We start from the raw sequence: 16,424 nt of genomic DNA on the forward strand, positions 1-16,424 counted from the left end.
TGAGGGTCACTGGAACATCCTCTACCAGCAGGAAGCTCAGCTGGCTCTCTTGTCATTCATGTATTCACTGGCTGATGGTGTGGTGGGTTCAGCTTCTTTCTGCTCTGACATATCTTCTCCACTCAGCTTAATCATTTCTAGATTTTAAAGAGAAAGACATATGACTCTTCATTTAGACACTTGTAAGCCACTGTGTAATCCTTTTCAGTATTGTGGAAATGTTTGTTTGACTGGGGCTGCCTCTTATAAAAGCTATGAAGGACTAGTAGAAAAAGAGGGAGAAAATCTCTTTGCTTTTAGTGCACTTGGAAAGTTTAATTTGAAGAATTTCGAAGCTGCAATTCCTGTTTCAAATGGCGCCAACATCTTTGAGGCTGTGGTAGGTTCTGAAACGGGCTACAGGCACCATGGCTTAGTAGATCTTAACCAGCCATTTTTATACCAAATCGGTTATTGGAAACTGAGAACTCAAAGGGGGAGCATTGAATAACACTAGTGCTATTCGGTAATAACTAGAGTTAGTGACATCAGGAATCAGCTACAAACCCAAGAGTCATGTTTGGATTCTTAAAAGCTTAATCTTAAGAGTAGGGAGCCTGGGCCAGATAACCTCCTGGGTTCAACGGGCGCAGTGTAAAGAGTGTAAGCTGAAGGGTGAGTTCATATGTCCTTTTAACCCTGGTTAATAAAAGCTTAACAAAGCCTCCTGTCAGAGGAAAAGCAGAGTTTGCAGAATCCCAGCCAATTTAAAAAATGAAATTAAAAGGTAGGACTGAGAAAAGATCGTGTCTTGTTAGCCCGCCTCTCTTTGGTGACAGTCACTGTCAGTCTCCCAGCAGTGTCTAGGCTTCCAGGAAGCCACTGGAACAGGTTTATGTTCTTACCAGGAAGACCAGACTTTATCCTAATGGAGACTCTCACTGTCTTCTCAACAAAGGAGTCATGTTTCCACTTAATCTGTGTAAGGACTTGCAGTAAGGACTTGGAGCACCTCACTTGGCTAACACAGGAGTGTGCTCATGTTGAACCATGAACATGTATAGCTTTCAGTTCTTGTTTCTGAACCATGGATTGGTGAAACCAGGCTTGGTGTGTAACTTCCTCTCTGCAGCACATGGCCCGTGTCCAGAGAGCCTATTTAGAAACAGGAGGGGCGATTTAGTTCCTTCTTCCTGAAGGACCTGATCTTCGGCAGAGTTCACATTTCCTCTTCCATTGCTTTTCCTTGAGGGTCTGTTTCCCATCAACTTTTTCTGTTGGTCTGAAACACTAAGAGGTTGCTATAGAACCTTCAAGGCTTCAGTCACGTATCTGCTACTTTTCTGCGTGCCAAGGTCAGTATAGTGAAAAGCCCCAAATGCCAGGTAGCGATCTTAACTTTGTCGTTTGAACCTGACTTAGATCACAAAGCAGAAGTATCCCCTTGTGGGGTCCAAAACATGGGTTCCCAGTATCCCAGGTGCAAACTGTACGGTACTAAAACCGTGTCTCTGCTACAACAGATCATACACTGTGAGCAGCAGTCCTTTGGCTGTCTTCACTCTGCAGTCGAAGGAGGGGCACTGATAGCATGTTCCAGGACGTCTTATCACTACATAGGATTACTGCACCTGTAGGCTCCTAGTGGGCTGTCGAGGTGCTATCGGGGCAGTCATGCATTCTGTGGACTCCACTGACAGGGAGACACTGTTGTCAAATGGTGTTGGTATTGATGGACAGATACCTGAAGTGGAGCCTGCCTGGTGTCTTAAGACAGTGCCTGTGCTGTACCAGGACTTGTCACCTCTCTCACCCGTGTGCCCAGAGGCCTGGTCATTATGGGACTGAGGGGCCTGTTCCAAAAGGTCCCTACTAGGCTAGCTCAGCAGGAGTCAGTTTTCCACCAGAGACAGCCTGGCTCCCCTCCAGATTAAAAAAGGATTGTATCCTAGAGGCTACAAACCAGAGGGTCTATAGAGCTTCCCTCAAACCTCTTCTAATAGGAACACTTTAAGCCAAGGCATTTTTTAAAATTTTCTACAAGTAATTAATAATGTTCAAATTCATTTTAAGTTTATATAATGCATAGCTTTTGGGGAATCTCTTCAATTAAAATGATAGAAAGGATAAACAAAATGAAATTGCATGTTGAGATTCATGTATGGCTTGTTAGACCACATAGATCTATCCAGGATGTTGTAAATACTGATTCTGTGCTCACTGTAGTCAGTGCTGCAGGGCACAGCCCCCCAGCCTTGCTGCCCCAGGTCTGGCTGCTGTTGATAAGGAAGGCAAGCCTGGGTTTAGGGACCTCTCAGGGTTTAGAGGTTCTTATGTGGCTTTTGCAGTAAGGGATAACATAGTTTTTTTACTCATGTTTTAACTTGCTCACCTATTATCTGATGTCAGATTTTGTATATATATATGTGTGTGTGTATATATATGTATATATATATATCTTATCATTCCAGCTGAAGGGACATTTAAACATTCGAATCTTAAAAATTCTAAGTAGCCAGTAGATAAGTTTTAGAATTATTTTTCTATTATCTGTCTGAATATCTGAATTTTTGTTAATACTTTGTTTAAGACAATAAAACCATCTTGTTAAATGCTCTAATGCAGGCTGACCATACGCTTGTCATCTTCCTGCCTCAGCCTCCCCAATACTAGAGCTTGTGGGCATGTACTACGGTGCCTGGGTTTTGATTGTCCTTTTAAAGTTGACTTTTAGAATCAGTTTATTCATGAAACATTAAAAATATTAAAGACTGACTGAATTGGTGCATACTGTTGAATATGTGAACAAGCATAAGCTTGGCAAATTTTCTAAGTAAGGAGAAAAATAATGGCCTTTTTGCTTTCTACTAGGAAAAATTCCTTTGGTTATCGGAAAAAAAGAGAAGAGAAGTTTACAGTGAGTACATAATAAAGTTGTGTGTGTGTGTGTGTGTGTGTGTGTGTATGTATGCTCGCCCGCGCATGTTTTCTGTGTGTGTGCTGTGTGCACTCATGTGAACCCATACACTTAGATAACATAAGAGCCAGAAGGAGACTTCAGGTGTCTCAGCCTGCAGCTTGTCGTCTCTTAGAGCACTGAATCCCACTGTTTCACGTAGGCTGGCTGCCAGTGAGCTCCTTTGATCATCCTGTCTCTACCCATCAATGCTGGGGTTCCAGACACATTGCCATGTTTATTTTTTTACTTGAGTGCTAGGAATTTGAACTTGTGTCCTTTTGTTCACAAAGCAAGCAACCTTGTTCACTGAACCATCTCTAGCACCAAATGCTTATTTTTACAAGACATTTAAATCTAATCGTAAGCAAGCATGAGCGTTAATTCAGTGGATTAAGGCTAAGATAGGAGAAGGAACATTGCACAAAACTTTAAGGTGATGTCTTTAAGGTACTGATATTTTGGGCCTAAAGAAGGAAGGATTGTGACAATGGAAGTCCTGCGAACAGGTGCAGATAAGACCTCACTTTTATACATTGTACAGTCTCCACGTGACTGTACTGTGGATTACTATAGTGGGATTTTAAGCAGGACCTCCCGCCAATCCACTGGGAAACATCTAAGACTCAGAGTAGATGCTAATAGGAGGCATCTTACCACATACAGAGTTTATAGCTTCAGAAGTATGAAGTGCAGAAGCCAGACTAGCATAAGCTTGTCTCCCTTTGTGGCACTGTGAGCAGAGGCTTCGTTTGTATCTTGGGATGTGGGTTCCTTTCCTTTATTTGAAAATGATCACCTTTTTCTCAACAGAAAGCACTCTGTCTCTGTCTTACCTGACTTCCTAGTGTTACTACTTTTACATTTGGGCGCCGTTATTAAATGTGGTAAGGGCTATTACTTTAAAGAAATTCTGCAAGATCCCATTTGGTCTGATTACCAGGACAGCTACTGTGAGAGCAGCTGTGAGGGTGTAAACCAGGTAAACTTCAGCTGAAAGATTTCCAGCTTAGTCGCCTTAGATACATTTCATTTTTAATCTGCTTACATTTGAATGTTTTAATATTATGTGTGTGCGAGTGAATGTGTGTGAAAGAGAGAGTGTGTGTGTATATATATAAAGTTCAAAGAACAACTTGTGGGAGTGAGTTTTTTTCTTTCCACCATGTGGATCCCAGGGGATTAAATTTAGGTCCTCAGGCCTGGCAGCAGGCATCTTGACCCACTGAATTCTCTCAGTGGCCCACTGCTTGCATTTGAACTCTGACATTCCTTTTTCCTGGAGTCTATTCACATTTTATCCTATTGGCCTAAACTTCAAGTTCGGTGAACCTAGAAATGACTTGTGCAACATTTATAGATGTTTCACACAGATGAGAGCTGGAAGATCCTTTGCCGCGCTTCTGTGCTGCCCTTGTCTCCACACTGTGTGACTTTCTGGTGTCCTTGTGTTGCAGAGCAGTCAGACTCAGTCTCCAACACCACCAAAGCCTCCATCACCGAGCTTCGAACTGGGTCTGTCCAACTTCCCCCCGTTACCTGGAGCTGCAGGCAATTTGAAGGCAGAGGACTTGTTTGAAAACAGACTTTCCAGCTTGATCGTAGGATCTCCTAAAGAAAGAGTAAGCTATGCATCACAGCCGTAACATGTGCCGACGTTTTCTGAGCACTGACTTTGTGCAGGGACCTGGCTCAGGCTCTTCACACACATTAAAAGGAGAAAATAATTGAGGGAGGTGTGAGGTCTGGGTGATTTGCGTTGGTCACGTGGTGCTGGAGCCAGGGTCAAGCCGCCCTTCTCCTGCTGAGGCTACTGTGGACCTGTGCTGTACAGATGCTTAGATTAATTTTTGTTGTTGACGTTTAAGCTCTTTTGTTTCACAAAACACAGAATGAGACACAAGAATCTGAATTATACCAGAAATAAGACAGCTTTTGGAAATCTACATAGTGTAAGTAGCAAGAAGCTTAGAGTCACTTTGTTGTAGTCTGGTGATTTCAGGCAAACTCTAGGCTACGACAAGGTTTGGTTCACTGTGGTAGTCATCGCTGCTAGTCTTAGCTGAACTACTAAAGTTCAGAGAAATTCCTCTCCAGGGTTCCTGCAATACACTTTGTTAGCTACGCAGGTTGGAAGTGGGATTTGTTCCCCTGCCAGCATCAGTATTTAAAGACCATGGGACATGCAGAGAAATGACTTTCTGCCTAGTTACTACAGTGTGACTAAGTGCTGGGGTAGGGGTGGACTTGTAGAGTGGTCCTGGTCCAGGTCCAGGTATTCCTTCTGCTGCAGTTGACAGCTGAGGCTGTACATCCGCCTTGAGGTGCCGGGGCACCACGCCACAGACAAGTTCAGAGCCACAGTAGTTAGGGTGGATGACTTTGCTGTGTACAGTATCTTGAGACTAAGGTCAGGTAAAGAGTTTAGACCTTTTCGTGTTGAGAGGTGGTAATTTTTTAGCCACCTAAAAGAGCATGGCTGCTCTTTTTAGCCATGGAAACTATGTTTTCCAAGATTCTTCTATATTATCTAGTAAGTGTCGCATTGAGCTGTCTTAAAATCTTAACGTCCACATTAGTAATTTCCAATTGCCCTATAAAATAGAGAATTATGCATTTTAATGGTTATGAAGTCTTGTTTTCAAGTTATGGTCTCCTTGAATGATTGGTGAAAGGATCCTGGCAGGCTTCCCCAGCTTCACAGGCAGTCGCTTCTTTGGATGTACTTGAGTTCCTGTGCAAAGCCTTTCTTAAAGAATTACTGCTTTCTGAGAGGCTGTGGCCGAGTTACACAGTCTACACTGCTGCTAGGAATGGTGCATCTGCAAGAATGTACCAGGACTTGACATAGGATTGTGACTCTTTGTGAAGTGTGTCGTATGTGTCTGTGTTTACATAGAGGCAGAGTTGAACATATGTTGGATCTGAACATGCTGTTACAAATAGGAAGTCATTGGCTGTCCTGTGTTTCCTTTCATTTGAGCAGTCATAAGAACCTCTGGTCCTTGACCCAGCAGAATCTCAGTCTCTGGTTAACTCCCCACCCCATCCCCAAACAGGGGTCTAAACTGTGCCATTCTCCCCAAGCTACACTTCAGCTACTTTATTTTACCTTTGAACTGATCTACTTTGAAAAGAAAGGCAGTTAGTAAATTTTATCTTTTTATATTTAAACTTATAACCAATCATTTATTTGCCCTAAAATCGCATACTGGGTTAATGGCATACCAAGAGTAAACTTGTATGAATTATGGCTGTACTGAGAAAGTTGTTGATGGAATAATTTCTCATTCTCTCAGGTCTTAGCTTAGTGACCTTGCCTGTTAAGTTGGGTAAAGCAGGTTTGTACACCTGCTTCTATGGGCGGTTTGTAGTTCAGCTGAGAGCTCCTGTGGGTCTTCAGCCTATCACCAGGCACTCAGATCTATGTAGGTGTGGATATCTGTGTCAGTTTTTGTTTTGTGCTAGTGACAAGAGTGAATCATAGTGTACTGTCTTGGTAATTTTGTCCCTGCTATGGGGAGCCCTGAGATGTCAGATGAGTAAGGTATGTTTGGAAACTGTGCACTTAAGAAGACAAGTATTTACAGATAATTACCATTCATTTGCTGAGAACAAGAAGGCTGAGTGCGGTCCAGCAGATAACAATCTCAAAATGTAGTTGTTATGTTTGTTGGGGGCTTCTTCTCCTATGTCTTTCTGCTGTGGCTTGAGAGTTTGTTGGTAGGATACCACTGGTTCTGTTGGCTTCAATGGTGAAGACACCATTCAGTATCAGTCAGTCAGGGGTTGGGAAGGAGGCTGTCCAGATGGGTTGGAGATCGCCATGGTTTTAATGGTTAGATTCAACTCCTTAGGCAAAGATCAGACAACTCGTAAACTGCTACTTAATGATTTTTCAGAACCTCAGTGCAGATGCAAGCACCAACACTGTTCCTGCGGTGGTCCCCAGAGAGCCTTCCGTGCCAGCGCCCTGTGCTGTGGCAGCAGCATTTGAACGTTCCCCGTCTCCAGTCCATTTACCTGAGTAAGTATTAGTGTTCTACCAGCCTCTGCCATGTACAAGTGGGGTGACCTGTTATGTTACGTGTGATTGTTAAACCAGCTGGCATTTTCACAGGGATCCCAAGGTGGCAGAAAAGCAGAGGGACTCCCACAGTGTGGACAGACTCCCTTCTACCCCTACTGCAACCGCGTGCAAATCAGTGCAGGTGAATGGAGCAGCAACAGTAAGTTCTTCACCTGCCGCGCACAGCACCTGGGCGTTCTGTGTACATCCTGCCTCGGCTTTATCTTTAGTCATCCTAATTTGATTGATTTTCATTTGTGTGTGCCCCCATTTCTCTGTACCATGTCACTGAGCCTTTCTGTTTTAGTATGGGATTTCTCAGATAATAACAAGGCTCCAGCTCTGTCCTGTGTGGAATTCAGTCATTTCTCCATTTACTGTATATGTCATATGTATGAAAAATAGTTAAGCAGAATGACTAAAAAGAGCAACTTGGTGCCCTCTTGCCCTGTTCACATCCCCGTGTTTCTGCCATGTATTCCAATGCTTGGGAGACAAAGCAGGACGGTAACTGCAAGTTTTACATAGGAAGTTGCGGCCAGCCAGGGATACATAGTGAGGCAGTGAGTCCTCAGATCTAGTAGTCTCTGTCCTTGATGATCTAGCATCTCTTATTCAGATTTGCATCTTCTCGGCTTGGTGTTGAGGTAAATCTTTAAGTTAAAATTGCATTAGGTTTGAAGGCACACACCAGTAATCCCAAGACTTGGGAGGCAGAAGCAGGAAGATGGAATTTCCACAAGCTCTGTGTAAGGGGACCAGCTAGGGCTATCTAGTAAGACTATATCTCAGGAAGTGGAAGCCGAGGATCAAGAGTTAAAGCCCATCTCACATACTGTGGCTAGCCTGCACTACATAAGATACTACTTCAATAAATGAATGAAAAAGATTGACAGGACCACCCTGTCACCATCGCAGCTCATTCCCTGTGTAAGCAGAGCACTTGCAGATGTCCCGTCTTGGGTCAAGGGAAAAGCAGGGTTTGTGCCTATTTTCCCTCCTTGAGACTCTTAGGCCACCATATTTCTCAAGAATGCCTTAAGGCTTCATGCTGGGGGCAGAGTTTTCTCACCATTTCCTTGCTGGACCTTTGTGTCTGTTAGCCATTTTAGACAGCAGCTCTGTGTGTTTTGGTAGGGAAAGTGCACTGCAAGGAAAGGGGGTGATTTGTTTCATTTTAACCAAAAGTATCCATGCTTTTTTAGTTTAAAAAAACCAAACTCTTTATCCAAAAAATCTTAGAAAAATGAATGTATGTTTTTAAAGTATTTCTTTTAACAAATTTAGCTTTATAGAACCTAAACAAACAAACAAAAAGCCAAAATTAACATAACTCAAGGAAATCCATTCATGGTTCAGACTCCTCTCCCTTCTGGAGTAATTTCAGACTCTGCAGTGCAGACTCCAGCCCCACACTGACACAGTCATCAAGTCCTAGAACTGGACTGACAGCTGTGTCTTAGCTAGGGTTTCTGTTGCTGTGAAGAAGACATCATGACTATGGCAACTCTGATAAAGGAAAACATTTAACTGAATGGCTTACAGTTCAGTGTATTCTCACCATGGCAGAACATGGCAGTGTGCAGGCAGACTGGTGCTAGAAAAGGAGCTAAGAGTCCTACATGTTGATCTGAAGGTAACAGGAAATGAACTGATCTAGGCGAAGCTTGAGCATAGGAGACCTCAGAGCCTGTTCCCATAGTGACGCACTTCCTCCAACAAGGCTAGACCTCCTAGTAGTGCCACTCCCTATGAACTTATGGGGGCCAGCTACATTCAAACTACCACAATTTGCTTTGTCATAGTGAGATTTCCTGATCCTATGTACTTGTCCACAGCTCTAGTGGCAAGAGCTTTGATGGTGGTCATTTCAGCTGCCATGGGCATGGCAACAGTAATGAATTTTGTGAACGTTTTAAAAGTAAAAATACCAAGGAAGATGGAATTTTACTAAAAACTAAAATTTGATTTTATGTTGCTCATCTCTGAAGGAACTGTCATCCCTGCTGTTTTGTACCCATAATCCTACATTTTGTGTTTCCAGGAATTGCGGAAGCCCAGTTATGCAGAGATTTGTCAGAGAACGAGTAAAGAGCCTCCTTCTTCCCCATCACAACCCCCAAGAGAACAAAAGCCAAACACTGTCGCCTGTGGGAAGGAGGAGAAGAAGCTTGCTGAACCTGTGGAGAGATACAGAGAGCCCCCTGCCCTCAAGTCCACTCCTGGGGCCCCCAAAGATCAGAGGAGGCAGCCTGGGCGCCGACCTTCACCTCCAGCTGCTGGGAAGCGTCTGAACAGGGAACAGAACACTCCCCCAAAGTCTCCTCAGTGAAAGCTGGATGCTGGGAGGGTCTGGAAGAGCTGTATTCACCACAAACGAAGCTCTCCCACTCAGTACGGAATGAGCCGCTGGTTAGGAGCTTGCAGTGTCTGTGAGGCCCATGGGATGCCTGCAAGTTATTTTCCTTCTGTGAGTTGGATTTCCCCTCTTAAAAAAAGAATCTATTTTTCAGGATTTAATTATATAATATAAACCTTATTTTAGGTTGGTGCTTAACTGGAGGTGACGCAGAAGTCTGTTTTTCAGGATAGAAAATGTATTTATCCTAACAAATGGATATTTTTTATTAAGCCTCCACGTGGCTCTGAATGCAAGCTATATATGAGTTTTTCTAAATTAAGGGAACTACGCTACTTCATTTTTTTTTTTTTTAACAACTGGTCTGCAAGTGCAAATGGGTAGGGTGTCCCCAACAGATAGATGAGGGCTGATGGCGCAAACAGGGGCAGCCTTGGCCTCACAGAGCAAGGGACTGGCAATGTCAGGGCACTGACATACTGGCACAGGAGCTGTGTTTTCATCTAAACCGTTACTTAACAGGAAATTCTAGCTTTAAAAAGATACATATGTATATACAGTTCTTTTTGGCCTAGTGAGCAGAATGAACCTGCAAAGAGCACCCTAGGAAGACCTGAACCTTTGAGTTTTGATGTCCTGCGAGCAAGTAACCAGCTTCTCACTCCAGTTCCAAGTGGCTATTATGTAAAATAAATTCAAAGCACATTGTGAATAGCACCTAGATGAAACTAGAATCTCTGTTGCCCACTGACATCGTACCATGAAGTTGTACCATGATGTTTTGGTCCCTGTGAGCAGGCTGCCTGGCTTCCAGCCTCGAGTGCCTGCTCTGTTCGTGTTCCCCCACACATTCTCGCTGGAGCGTCATGTCTTAACCAGCTCTGTGTGGATGTCTTCCTGTACCTCTGCATCGGCACATGAATTTAGAAGTACCTAGCCGTGAGAGAGTGGTGTTTGTGGTCTCCCCTCTGACTAGTGGAGGACAGAATCCTGCTCTTTTGACCTCCAAGACGAGGGTCTTGTTGATTCTTTCTAAGAAGTGCTGCACTTGTGAAGAACAAGAGTGCAGTAAAGTTAGCAAGTTTATAATAAAGTTACAGATAAATTATTTTGTTTTAAAATGCCTAAAATTTTTCTTTAAGTATTCTAAACAGCAGACATTAAAATATTTTCTGCTAAGTGTAACCATACAGCTTATTCCACAAAATGCTATTTAATAAGACTGAAGGTTGTTTTGTTTTGTTTTTTTCTTTTTTTTTTTTTAAGGAAAAAAATGATTTCCATCCAATATTTAAAGACTTGAATTTTATTTAAACTTGAAAATGACTTTGCCTTAACTTTTGTATAAGACAGCTTAGAGCTCGCGGAGACGGCCCTGGGTTGGTGGGAGTGGATCGGTTACTCAGTTGCTGTGCGGATCGATCTCCTGGTGGTGATTTTGCTGAGTACGCATACTGTTGTACAAGAACTCCAGTGGTTTTTGTAACATACCTTACAGAGCTTCAACAAGTGATCTTTTTTCAGACTGTTGAAAAATCCTGTAAGTGCAAATAGTTGCTACTGTGTTAAGTCTGTGCACTTGGGAGTGTGCTCTGCCTGTACAGTGTAAATAATCAGAGCATATGAGAAAGGTACCCTACAAAGAAGAATCTGATAAAAATTATTGATATATTATAAATGTTACTGTTGAGCTGGATGTAGATAAGCTAAATGTTGTGGTTTGAGTATTATTTTAATTTGTTAAGGTTTTTCTTTTCCCCTTATACTGGTGTGTTGAACTGATTTTGCCTCTTTGCTGCAAAAGGGAAATGGAAAGTCTTATTAAAAGCCTTTGGATGTTTTCATACTCTTAAAAAGTATGTAAGTGCGTACTGATCATATCTGATGTTTAAAGGTTTTGAAGGAGAGTATGGAGAGCAGAGACTGGCAGGATCTCCCGATGAAAGTAAAAAACATAAATGTACTAATTAAAATCATACTTTGCTAAGTGATTTATCCTGTCAGAGGCAAAGATGCCTGATGCATGTGACCATTTCCTTCAGAGCAACTGTCACTCGGTTACGTAGGAGTATACGCAGTGCTGTTTCAAATGCCTGTGAAAGGAACATAGGATGGGTTTCCTTGTAGATGTCAGATCACTGACGAAGAAGAAGAAACAACCAGCCTTTTGAACCCACACTAGCAGATACTGTCTATCTGGAAAGGCAAACCTGAGGCCCCAGGTCCTTCACATCACAGCTTTACTGGAAGAGGGGCCAGAGTAAGATCAGCTTCCCTTGTCCCCGAGGGTGCTCTCGCAGAGGATCCTTGATTTTTAATGAGAAGTCCTTTCCCCAAGGCTGAGCACTGCAGCAGGAAGCATGTGTGGCAGAGCCAGCTGTAGGTGCTTGCTGTCTTGTGCTGGCTGGAAGTGTAAGGCTCAGTGGCCGCATGCAAGGGCAGGGGGGGCATGTGCACAAGGTTGGGACACTAATCACTGCTTAGCCAGTGACAGCCTGGCACCAGGAACTAAAGCCTTGCTCAGATGTGATTTTTTTTTTAATAGCACTCTTTTTCAGGAAGCAAAGGTGATATGCCAAATATCTGCGTAATGTCAAAGCAGAGGCTTCCTGATGGCTGAGGTTCTCCACTCAGAAAACAATGGAGTTACCACAAATAGGAAACTGTCGGGTGCATGCAGACTCTTGCCATGTCACACACAGCAAGCGTGATACGTGGTTCATAATCTATTTTTTAAGTTTACTCATTCCTTTCAGTATCTCAAGGTGTAGAATCAGAGATACCAGTCACAATGACATTTTTAACTTGTAAAATTGTGTGATGATACTTAATTATCATATGGAAATATGGAATAGGAATCTGGCCCCATTTCACCAGACCTGAATTTCAAGTGATCCCTCTCTCAGTAGTCAGTGTCATGGTGTCTCTGTGGATCTTCTTGTCATTGCATCACTGGTTGCCACTGGTGGGTGGCAAAAATAAAAATAAAAATAAAAAAAGGAAAAAAAAAAAAGTCTTACATTGCTGTAATAGGGTTTCTGCAGTTGATATTGAAAAACTGGTTCAGTGTGTCACAGCAGGCGACTGATGGTGCATACATGTCCTTGTGTCCCCTTCAGTGAGCTGTAGTTGTGGGTTTGTGTGCTTTGTAGCCTGTTACACGGAAAGCAACAGACAATCGAAGATTCCAGGAGCGCTAACAGCTGCGAGTCCCAGAACGGGAGTGTAACGTGGAAGCTTGCCTGAGGGTTTCTGTTTCTGTTCTTCTTTTCATTAAGACTGGAATCAAGCTTACATGTAAACTATTGGTAATTTAAGTTTCCTTTTGTGTCATTCAGTGTAAAACTGTCTAATTTGAAAAATGTAGGTTATGAAAAATAAAAGATTTAGGCACTGTTCAATTTTTCTTTTGATTCTTTTAAATTAAAATTTTCTTCAAGAATACATTTTTTTTAAATATTTTTTTGTTTGCTTGCTTCACTCTATATTCCCATCACTCTGCGTAAGAATGATAAGCAGGGGCCCAAATCTAGTTGAGGTCCTCTGGAAAAGGATCAAGTGCCCATAACTGCTGAGTCACCTCTCTAGCCACTCTGGTGTTTGTTTGTTTGTTTGGAGACTGGCTTGAAACTAGCTGTGTAGCCCAGGGTGGTCTGGAACTCAGCGCTGGGATTCAGTGTGCACCACCACACAGCTTCCAGGGTTCTCAACAGTGAGTTATTTCCCCAGGTTCGTGATTCCCTTTATTCCCTCACATGACCACTTACATGCACCTCAGTCCACTTAAGCTAGTTATTTCTGTTTCCGTGACTCCACTCCCTTTAATTGACTTATTCCTAAGAGTTTCTATTGTGCCGCTCACCCCGTGTTCAGGTAGGTGTGTCCCCTGAAGGCAGTTTTCCAACCACGAGATGCTCTGTCCTGCTTCCTGTTCCTTGAATGCTGTGTGGTACATAGCAGGAAGGTACTCAATACTACCTTAGTATGTGCTGATTATGTGTACCGCCCTGACCTCAGACATTTAGAAAGAGATGGTGTGTGACTTGGTTTGCTGTGCCTTGTAACGAAGCTTTACCCTCGACAAAACCCAGTAATTTTGCGGGATTATCACAGCCCCATGGACTGCCTGCTAGGCATGGCTGGGTGGTTCTGGTGATCTCCTGGCTCAGAACCAAACCTTGTGCATACACAGAGAAGTTTGAAATTAACTAGCTCATCCTTGCTTTCTCTGTATCTTAACTTTAAGATCCTTTCCCAGATCGCTGGAAAAAACAGCTGATAGAAGTGTCACCATAAGGCTGAAATGTCGTCTTTGTTCTAGATGGCCGTGTGCTCATAAGCCAGGATAAGGCTGAAATGTCGTCTTTGTTCTAGATGGCCATGTGCTCATAAGCCAGGCTAAACGAGTAGACAGACGGATACTGGGAGGTATGGAATATTTTCTACCCTTCTGCCATGCTAGAGGATTTAGTTTAGAAAATTATAATATTAGACTTAAACTTAAAAAAAAAAAAGTGGCACCATATACAGCTAACTGGACCCAAGCAGTTCCTGAGCCAGGTAAACTGTGAGCCTACTGAAGAGTAAAGGCTCGGGGCTTTTCCTGCTTCACCAGGTCTGTAGAAAGGGAGCTCAGAGAAGAAAGGGTCCCTACCAGGTCCACTGCTTATAGATTTAGTTTCCCAGTGTTTATAGATTCTGTGCTCTCAGGAAAGAACGTTTCATTTGGCCTAGGTTGCTCGGCCAAATGAGCTGAGCCCTACCTTCACGGGACTGGAAGGGTGGTCAGGCCATAGGCGGTGTGGGAGACTTACCAGGGTTTGCTGGGGTGGTCCTGTTGGAACTGAACCACAGGGTCACGATGGCCGAAGAGAGTGTCCTGAGCTAAGGAAGACTGGCTGTGGCAGCCCCATAGTACTTCTTAAGTGTGTCCTCAACTTGGCCATAGGAAGAACATTTGCTAAAACCTGTTTTCTGGCTCCATCCCAGGACCACTGACGAGGCCTGGTTGGACCAGTTTGGATGACAGTCTGGAGGATGAAGGATACAGTAGGTCCATGTGTTGTGAAGCACTCGGTGTCTTACGCTGTGACTTGGTATTTAGTATTGGCCTGTTTGTAATTCTTCAGACCTATGGCGTACCCTGACACGGACACATTGGATTTACATCTTATTTTGAGGATTGAACTGTGAAGTCTTGAGAAAACCAGCAGACAACAGAGAGAACCTGACAGAAGTAGAGGGTGGGGAAAGCAAGCTCAGAGCATGGCCTCCTTCCAAACACAATTTGGGCTGTTAAGGCCCACACTGGTGGGAAGACCCAGCTCCCTAGAAGTCACTACCCCATGATGTGCAGGGAGGGCTCCTACGTAGTTGTTAGCTGTCTCTCTCTAGGCCCACCCAACCTAGTAATGACAGAAGAGGGCAGGCTTTTTCCTGGTGATAGAATTGGAAAACAGTGCAGAACCCAGTACCTTCCTGCACAGAGCCTGCTCTGTGGCCATTGCTTCCAGGACCACTGGAGTCCACATCAAGAGAAATACCAGAGCCGAATTTGCAAAGTTAAAGGACATAGCCTTCTGCCAGCCTACTGTGAACATGAGGCTTGAGGGGCTGTTGGCATGTTTGCCCAGCACACGGGCAGCTGTTGAGAGCCAGCAAGCTTTGGCCGTGGAGTCTCCAGGAAAGGAGCAGGCAGCCCCATGGAAATGGCTGCAGTGGGGAAGCTTGTCTTTGTTTCCTCTTCTGTTTGCTTTGGGTTCATCTTGCTCCTCTGCCTAGCTCAAGGTTTGGGGTTATTGGCTCAGGGGCTTGTTTTCTAATGTAAGCGGTAGCTTCCTTCCAGTCGCACCCTAGTTCTGTATGTGTTTGGTGTCCCTTTGTAATGGGGACTGTCCTGTTGCCTTCCTGTTTCAGACTGTTAAAATGATTCCATTATGACCAGAGGACATGATGCTTTTGGTCCTCTTGGAAGCATGTGAGGGCTGTTACAGCTCTTATGGTCCCCTTGTAAAGGTTGTATCCTCTGGGATAAGAGGGTTGTTGGTTTGACCTCGCTGACATATCTGTCTAGTTCTGTCTCTCGCTGTAGGTGGAGTAACGGCTGTAGTAACAGATATGCCTCTCCCTCCATGTTTGCTATTTTCTCTTTGCAGCATAGGTAGGCTTTTGCTTTACAGTTTTTTGAAGCTCTGTTGTCTGATATGCATGTGTTTAGGTTTGCTGGATCCACCCCTCTATTGTGAAAGGATCCCCCTCCTGGACCCCTGGTAATTTCCTTTGCTCTGAATTTGCTTTATTTGATACTAATTCACCAGTTTCTGTCCCCGCCCCAGTTTATATGGCACACTGTTTCCTTTTTTTTTTTTTAACCCACCTGTACCATCATATTTGAAATGAGTTGCTTGTAGACAGGATGTAATTGGACTGTGTTACTTCTATCCTGCCATTTCCTGTCTTTTGCCTGCTGTGCATAGCACATTTATAATTACACTGATTGTCATTTTTGGTCTCCCATTTGCTTTCTGCTTCCTGTTGGTTTTTTTTCATTTAATACTATCATCATCATCATTATTATTTTACATTTATTTATTTATTTTATATTTATTTATTTATTATGCATACAATATTCTGTCTGTGTGTATGCCTGCAGGCCAGAAGAGGGCACCAGACCTCATTACAGATGGTTGTGAGCCACCATGTGGTTGCTGGGAAATGAACTCAGGACCTTTTGGAAGAACAGGCAATGCTCTTAACCGCTGAGCCATCTCTCCAGCCCCTATTTTACATTTATTTATTTGGGAAGTGGGCACAGAAGGTAGAGGACAACTTTCAGGAACCAATTCTCTGTTTCCATCAATTGAGTCCCAGAGATTAAACTCAGCAGTCAGGTTTGGTGGCAAGTTCCCTTACCTGCTGAGCCATCTCCCCAGCCATGTTCTGTGGTTTTGTTTTGTTTTGTTTTTTTTTCCCTGCATTTCTGCGTGTTATAATTTACTGATTCTAAATCCATACCTAGGAGTCATGAATGCAGCCCATCCAGTTACCTTTGCCAGATAGGC

General features: G+C 43.5%; 1 protein-coding gene across 6 annotated transcripts in view; it reads left to right on the top strand.

Moving 5' to 3' along the window:
- Larp4b (La ribonucleoprotein 4B) overlaps positions 1 to 12,764 on the top strand; it is a 75,580-nt gene extending 62,816 nt beyond the window's left edge. For 5 of the 6 annotated variants that reach the window (XM_085699203.2, XM_085699205.2, XM_048461197.3 and 2 more), the window contains 5 exons: positions 2,851 to 2,896; positions 4,393 to 4,557; positions 6,838 to 6,962; positions 7,056 to 7,164; positions 9,049 to 12,764. In XM_085699203.2, the coding sequence (XP_085555329.2) occupies positions 2,851 to 2,896; positions 4,393 to 4,557; positions 6,838 to 6,962; positions 7,056 to 7,164; positions 9,049 to 9,336 (733 nt within the window). In that variant the 3' untranslated portion in view covers positions 9,337 to 12,764. The remainder of the gene's footprint in view (positions 1 to 2,850; positions 2,897 to 4,392; positions 4,558 to 6,837; positions 6,963 to 7,055; positions 7,165 to 9,048) is intronic. The other variant, XM_085699201.2, reaches the window with a different exon arrangement.
- Positions 12,765 to 16,424: the final 3,660 nt, after the last annotated feature.

The sequence above is a fragment of the Myodes glareolus genome, chromosome 14, assembly GCF_982192425.1.
Source record: "Myodes glareolus chromosome 14, mMyoGla1.1, whole genome shotgun sequence".
In the NCBI taxonomy this organism is placed as follows: Eukaryota; Metazoa; Chordata; class Mammalia; order Rodentia; family Cricetidae; genus Myodes; species Myodes glareolus.